At 56.5% G+C, this 7,514-nt stretch overlaps 1 protein-coding gene across 1 annotated transcript in view; it reads left to right on the top strand.

Annotated features, from left to right (window-relative positions):
• The window catches only part of Gtf2f1 (general transcription factor IIF, polypeptide 1, 74kDa), a 9,109-nt gene extending 4,184 nt beyond the window's left edge, over nt 1-4,925 (top strand). The window contains exons 3-12 of the mRNA XM_013022669.1: nt 1,294-1,512; nt 2,154-2,324; nt 2,860-3,044; nt 3,474-3,627; nt 3,713-3,774; nt 3,855-3,971; nt 4,054-4,127; nt 4,207-4,345; nt 4,467-4,581; nt 4,687-4,925. Coding sequence (XP_012878123.1) covers nt 1,294-1,512; nt 2,154-2,324; nt 2,860-3,044; nt 3,474-3,627; nt 3,713-3,774; nt 3,855-3,971; nt 4,054-4,127; nt 4,207-4,345; nt 4,467-4,581; nt 4,687-4,891 — 1,441 coding nt within the window. The 3' untranslated portion in view covers nt 4,892-4,925. The remainder of the gene's footprint in view (nt 1-1,293; nt 1,513-2,153; nt 2,325-2,859; nt 3,045-3,473; nt 3,628-3,712; nt 3,775-3,854; nt 3,972-4,053; nt 4,128-4,206; nt 4,346-4,466; nt 4,582-4,686) is intronic.
• The last annotated feature ends 2,589 nt before the right edge of the window (nt 4,926-7,514 follow it).

Here is a 7,514-nt window from a genome sequence, read left to right as displayed (position 1 = left end):
AAAAAAAAATAATGATGATAATAGGCAAGGCCTAAGTTTTATTTATTTTTTGCCACTCCTGGGACTTGAACTCAGGGCCTGGGCACTGTCCTTTTGCTCAAGGTTAGCATGCTACCACTTGAGCCACACTGCCACTTCCAGCTTTTTCTGTTTATATCTTACTGAGGAATCAAACCCAGGGTTTCATGCATGCTAGGCAAGCACTCTACCACTAAGCTACATTCCTCCCAGCCTGATGAAGCCCTAAGGTTGTGTTTTGTTTGTTGGTAGTGGGGCTTGGACTCTGGGCCTGGGCCCTATCCCTCAGCTCTTCAGCTTATTTAGTGTTCTACCAATTGAGCCGCAAGACCACTTCTGGTTTTCTGGTGGTTTATTGGAGATGAGAGTCTTACAGACTTTCCTGCCCGGGCTGGGTTTGAACCGTGATCCTCAGAACATGTGTGAGCTACCAGTGCCTGGTGAGGTCTAAGTTTTAAATTGCTTGCTGCTTTGTGTGACATGGTAGAGTCTCAGTGTCCCTTTGGATTCCACGTTGGACAGCTGTGAATCAGCTTTGTGTGCATTGTGTCCAGGCTGTATTCACTACCCTCTGTTCAGTCGCTCACTAGCCATTTTGGTTATCACAGCAGCTGTTCTGCTCCTGCAGTGATTGTGTGCCAGTAACCAAGGGGCTCCCATGGCCCCAAACCCAGAGACTTGGAAATGCCAAAGAGAAGCCAGGAAGAGCTTCCTTTAAGTGAAAAGAGAAGGTATTCCAAGAGAGGGAGAGAATCACATTCATCATGTGTATGTGTGCACGGGTGTGCATCAGTCCTAGGGCTTAAACTCAGGGCTTGGGTGCTGGCCCTTAGCTTTTCCCCTGGAGGCTAGTGCCCTATCCCTGGCCCTTGCCTGTTGTATTGGAATAGCTATCCTTAGGGTTACTACTCTTGGTTGTTTTTTGTTTGCTTGTTTTTGTCGGTTGTGGGGCCTGAACTCTAGGCCTGGGCGCTATCCCTCAGCTCTTCAACTCAAGGCAAGCACCCTACCACTTGAGCCACAGTGCCCCTTCTGGCTTTTTCTGTTTATGTGGTGCTGAGGAATCGAACCCAGGGCCTCATGCATGCCAGGCAAGCATTCTGCCACTGAGCCACCTTCCCAGCCCCAGGGTTACTACTGTTAAGTCCTAAGTTCCCTCCACCATATTCACCAAGTGCAAACACCCTGTGACAGTAGTGCCTGGAAGTTGGTCAGGGGCATTGGGAGCATAGGACAGGGAGAGGCAGTGGACTGGACAGGAGAGAGTCCCTGACTGGTGGTGCCTGCCACACTTATTCAGGCCCGGCTAGAGCGGGACCTGAGCAACAAGAAGATTTACCAGGAAGAGGAGATGCCAGAGTCCGGTGCGGGCAGTGAGTTCAACCGGAAGCTGCGGGAGGAGGCACGCCGCAAGAAATACGGCATCATCCTGAAGGAGTTCCGGCCTGAGGACCAGCCCTGGCTGCTGCGCGTCAACGGCAAGTCTGGCCGGAAGTAAGTGACTTCGAGGTGGTGGGGTCCAGCCTGTTCACCCCGCGCGCTTCCCAGCTGTGTGATCAAGGTACTGGCATGTCCTCCCTCTTGAGGGTTGTTGTTGTTGGTGGTGGTGGTCTTGGGGCTTGAACTCTGGGCCTGGGTGCTGCCCCTCAGCTCTTTAGCTCAAGGTGAGCACTCTACCACTTGAACCACAGTGCCATTTTCTGGTAGTTAATTAGAGATGAGAGTCTCAGGGACTTTCCTGCCCAGGCTGACTTTGAACCACAATCCTCAGATCTCAGCCTCCTGAGTAGCTAGGATTACAGGCATGGGCCACCAGTGCCCAGCCCTCTGAGGGATTTTTGTGCTCGTGCTTGAACTCAGGGCCTAGGCCTTGTCCCTTAGCTTTTTTGCTCAAGGCTGGCATTCTTGCCATTTGAGCCACAGCTCTACTTCCAGCTTTTTGCTGGTTAACGGAGGTGAGAATCTCATAACTTTCCTATTCCGGCTGGTTTCAAGCTACAATCCTCAGATCTCAGCCTCCTGAGTAGCAAGGATGACAGGCGTGAGCCACCAGCGCCCAACTAGGGCCACACTTCGGAGGAGGCAGGGGTGGGGGTGATGGTCGGGTGGCAGTGCCTGACCAAGGTTCCCCACAGGTTCAAGGGCATAAAGAAGGGAGGCGTGACAGAGAACACTTCCTACTACATCTTCACGCAGTGCCCTGATGGAGCCTTTGAAGCCTTCCCTGTCCACAACTGGTACAACTTCACGCCACTGGCCCGGCACCGCACACTCACTGCCGAGGAGGCGGAGGAGGAGTGGGAGAGGTAAGCCTGGGTGCCGGCGATGGGCTCTGGTGCTACCCAGGGCAGACTCAACTGGCCGACACTGCCAAGGGCTGGCAGAGCCAGTGGGAGTGGCCTTGCTTGCTGCAGGAGCCACTATGCATATGTGCCAAGGCCAGTGCCTTGGGTCACTTCCCACCATGGAGCCTGGGGCAAGATGGGCACTCTGGAGGGTCCAGAAACATGGTGTGTGAGCTGGAGCGCAGTGATGAGGGAGGCCTGGATGAAGGTGTGACTGCGGTGTCCCCAGGGCCCTGGGATCACCTGGGATTACAGGCGTGTGCCACCAGCACCTGGCTCCCCCACAGGTTTTTGAGTTGGGGGTTTATCTGTTGCCCAGCCTGGCTCTGAAGTTGAAATCCTCCCACCATGGTTTCCTGAGTGCTGAGATTACCTGTGTGTGCCTGAGTTTGTTTAAATGTTTTGGAACTGCCCATGTTGTGGGGTTTTCAGTGGGCAGTCCCCTGGGGGTGCGTGCGTGTCCACAGGGCTCTGTGATTGTGTCCCCGGCCTGCAGGAGGAACAAGGTTCTGAACCACTTCAGTATCATGCAGCAGCGGCGGCTCAAGGACCAGGACCAGGATGAGGACGAGGAGGAGAAGGAGAAGCGCAGCCGCAAGAAGGCCAGCGAGCTGCGCATCCACGACCTGGAGGACGACCTGGAGATGTCCTCAGATGCCAGCGATGCCAGCGGCGAGGAGGGTGAGCAAGAGCGGTTACGGAGGAGGGACGGGCAGAGGCAAGCATGCCTGATACCTTGAGAAGGTCACTGATTGGCTTCTTCTGTCACTGAGCTAGCTGCTACTCCTGGTGGCCCTAAAGTGTACCGGATCTTGGAGAGTGTGAGGGGAGGGGGCGGGGGGGGGAGCACCAGCTCTATAGGATTTCAGTGGGAAAGCACAGCATAGGATTGGCTCATTTGAACATTCTGGGTCCCCACACCTGGTCCTGGGTGATGTCTGGTGGGATTCTTGGTGTGTGGGGGTGGGCGGTGGGCTCCAGGCTGAGTGGCTGCCTTGTGAGCCCCAGGCGGGTCCCTCTGCCTGTGGGGAGAGTCGGCTCACCCCAGAGCCCAGTCCCCACAGCAAGGCCCCCACCATGTGGCACCTCAGCCTCTCCCACCTGCTCCAGGCAGCAAAGCCCCCAAGAGCAAGAAGAAGGCCCCCCTGAGCAAGGCGGGCAGGAAGAAGAAGAAGAAGAAGGGCTCAGACGACGAGGCCTTCGAGGACAGTGATGACGGGGACTTTGAGGGCCAGGAAGTGGACTACATGTCCGATGGCTCCAGGTGAGGCGGTGGGCGTGGTGGGCACGGTGGGCGTGGCCCCGCCCACACCAGGCTGTCTCTCATTCCCTGTCTTGTGCCACGGCAGCTCTCCAGATGAGGAGGCTGAGGGCAAGCCCAAGGTCACGCAGCAGGAAGAGGGCCCCAAAGGTAGGCAGGGCTGGTGGGGGTCAGCTGGGGGGCTGGGCCTGCACACGTTGTCCCGCTGACGCCCTGACACCCCGCCGCAGGGGTGGATGAGCAGAGCGAGAGCAGTGAGGAGAGCGAGGAGGAGAAGCCGCCCGAGGAGGAAAAGGAGGAGGAGGAGAAGAAGGCGCCCACCCCACAGGAGAAGAAGCGCAAGAAAGGTGGGCTTCCAGCCTGGGGAGGAGCGACACAGGGAGGGCCAGGAGGGCGGGCGGGGGGCCTGACCGCCACACCCACTTGCAGATAGCAGCGAGGAGTCAGACAGCTCAGAGGAGAGCGACATCGACAGCGAGGCCTCCTCGGCCCTCTTCATGGCGGTGAGGCTCGGCTGGTGGGGTGGGCAGGGGCTGGGGGTCTGCTTCTGCTTCTGGACTCAACCCAATGCTATCTGTGCAGAAGAAGAAGACGCCCCCCAAGAGAGAGCGGAAGCCATCAGGAGGCAGCTCGAAGGGCAACAGCCGGCCGGGCACACCCAGCACCGAGGCTGGCAGCACATCGTCCACCCTGCGTGCAGCAGCCAGCAAGCTAGAGCAGGGTGCGGGCGGCCTGCGGGGTCGGTGGGAGGGCCAGGCCTGGGACCCCTGCCCACGTGCCCTGGGACCTCCACCCATGTGCTCCCCCACCCCACGGCTCCAGCCCCTCCACTGCCCCCACAGGCAAGCGCAGCAGCGAGACACCAGCCGCCAAGCGCTTGCGGCTTGATGGGCCGCAAAGCCTATCTGGGAAGTCCACCCCACAGCCGCCCTCGGGCAAGTCCACTCCGAGCAGCGGGTAAGTTCCAGGACTGCAGCATCTGGCCAGGCCCAGTGCAGATCCTCAGTCCCACTGACCCTTGGCCCCCTCGGCTCCCCTGACCCTCGCCCTCTGTCCCCCCAGTGACGTGCAGGTGACCGAGGATGCCGTGCGCCGCTACCTGACGCGGAAGCCCATGACCACGAAGGACCTGCTGAAGAAGTTCCAGACCAAGAAGACAGGGCTGAGCAGCGAGCAGACGGTGAACGTGCTAGCCCAGATCCTCAAGCGCCTCAACCCCGAGCGCAAGATGATCAACGACAAGATGCACTTCTCCCTGAAGGAGTGACCCCCCAATAAATGCTGCTCACACCGCCCCCTGCCATGCATCTGTGCTGCTGAACTCCTGGCCAGAGCCCAGGCGCCGTCCACTCCCTCCCCACTGAGGGAGCCCTGAGGCCAGGAGGCCTCCACCTGCCTCAGGGCACACAGCCCTTTCATGGTTTAGGGAGTCCTCAGTTCTATTTGTTGAGTTTTCTGTGCTGGGGCAGGTTCTGGCCTCACGCAGGCTACCCTTTGGTTTCAGTGTCTCAAGCCTTTGGTGACAGGTGTAACCACTACCCCTTGCTCCCTGCCTATTTTCAGTGACTCCCGTTTTTAAACATTTTTGGTACTGGTTCTGGGGCTTGACTCGGCCTGGGCCCTGTCCCTTCACTTTTCACACACAGCTGGTGCTCTACAGCTCTATTGGGGCTTTTTGCTTGGTGAACTGCAGATGAGTCTTGTTTTCTGCTGGGGCTGGTTTGAACTGTGAGCCTCAGATCTCAGCATGCTGAGCAGCAAGGATTAAAGGCGTGATCCACCAGCAGCCCAGCCTCCATTCTCAGTTCCCAACATCCTCGCTCCCTCTGCACATGGACCGTTGAATTAGGACACTGATGTTGGCCCCTTCCTTCATACTTCTGTATTTTTATTTTAAGCATCTTAATCCCTAGGACTTACCTAGCATCCGCAGGGCTCGGGCAGGCTGCCATCTCCTGTCTTTTTCCCTGACAGGTCCCTTCCTGGGGTGGGGAGTCCTGGCTGGCAGGTAGCTTCTGCCAGCTGAGCAGTGACACATAGGCCTGTGCTAGGTGAAGTTGGGTCTGGCTGCGTGTCCATCAGAGCCCAAACCCTTGTCACTAGGGTAGGTGTCTGAGCCCTGGTTTTCGTCTCCCAGCAACGTTTCTGGGGGTCCCCTTCCTCCCTGTTGGCTTGATGTTACACTGATTCTGTCCGGCACGGCCCGGTGGGCGTTCTGTAGGAGTGGCTGTTCCACATTTCTAGACAGTAACGTGGCTGAGCGGAACCCGCATTCCCAGTGGCCTGACAGGAGGCAGGATGTGGGGATCCCATGGCGGGAAGCCCCATTCTACCATGCTCAAATGCCTGAGGTGACAGGCTAATTCCCAGGAATGTCTGCCCCACCTTCTACTGGCCTGCAGGCCGAGGAGGCAGCTCTGCTCTTGGCCTGCCTTGTGGGCTTTGGTCTAAGGCACCACACTCACCCGGACAGGCAGTGTGACCCAGTGGTGAAGGGCAGGGGCCTTGGGTTCAAGTGCTGGCATGACTGATTTGGGTACTGGGACAGTCACTAACACAGGCTTGTGTTCACGAGGTTCCAGAGATAAAGGCATCATAACTGCTGGGACAACTCCTAAGGCGTTCTTAGGTAGAAGGCCATAATTTGCAGTTGCATTTTTGCCCAAGAGCCCACACAACTACCAATTCTATCAGCTGGCCACACCTAGCAGCATGTTTTGATTCTTGCCAATCTTTTTTTTTTTTTGTCTGTCATGGGGCCTGAACTCTGGGCCTGGGCGCTGTCCCTCAGCTCTTCAGTTCAAGGCGAGTGCTCTACCACTTCAGCTACAGCCCCACTTCCGGCTTTTTCTGCTTATGTGGTGCTGAGGAATCGACCCAGGGCCTCATGCATGCAAGGAAAGCGCTCTACCACTGAGCCACCTTCCCAGCCCCCCCCCCCAACTTTTTTATTTCCTTGCCAGTACTAGGGCTTGAATTCTGGCCCTAGGTACTGTCCTTGAGCTGCTGCTGCTTTTTTTTTTTTTTTTTTTTGGTGGGTCGTGGGGCTTGAACTCTGGGTCTGGGCACTGTCCCTCAGCTCTTTAGCTCAAGGTGAGCGCTCTACCACTTGAGCTACAGCGCCACTTCCGGTTTTACTAGTGGTTTATTGGAGATAGGAGTCTCAAGGTCTTTCCTGCCCGTCTGGCTTTGAACCGAGATCCTCAGGTCTCAGCCTCCTGAGTAGCTAGGATTACAGGCATGAGCCATCGGTGCCCAGCTCTTTTGAGATTCTTTTTTTTTTTGGTGGGTCGTGGGGCCTGAACTCTGGGCCTGGGCACTGTCCCTCAGCTCTTCAGCTCAATGCTAGTGCTCTACCACTTGAGCCACAGCGCCACTTCCGGCATTTATTCTTTTTGCTTATGTGGTGCTGAGGAATCAAACCCAGGGCCTCAGGCATGCAAGGCAAGCGCTTTACCACTGAGCCACCTTCCCAGCCCCACTTCTGACTTTTTCTGTGTATGTGGTACTGAGGAATTGAACCCAAGGCTTCATACATGTTAGACAAGCACTCTACCACTGAGCTACATTCCCAGCTCTCCTGCCAATCTTGTGAGGTGTCCCGTTTTAACTTTTTTTTTTTGGCTGGTACCCTATATAGGACCCCCAGTTCTCTTGCTCACACTTCAGGCTTTTTGGTGCTTAATTGGAGAGAAGTCTCATTGACTTCCCTGCCTGAGCTGGCTTCAAACTGTGATCCTCAGATCTCAGCCTCCTGATGTGAGCCATGGATGCCTGCCTTCACCTCTTTGGTGCTTGGTTGGTACCAAGCACCTCAAATGGGAAACAAGCATATTTAAGTCCTTTGTCTTAAAAGTTATCTGGAGTTCTGTGCGAAGCACTGCACTGCC

This window comes from Dipodomys ordii, unplaced genomic scaffold, assembly GCF_000151885.1.
Source record: "Dipodomys ordii isolate 6190 unplaced genomic scaffold, Dord_2.0 Scaffold64, whole genome shotgun sequence".
NCBI lineage: Eukaryota > Metazoa > Chordata > Mammalia > Rodentia > Heteromyidae > Dipodomys > Dipodomys ordii.
The sequence above is the reverse complement of the archived record's forward strand: the minus strand, read 5'-3'. Positions and strand labels throughout refer to the sequence as shown.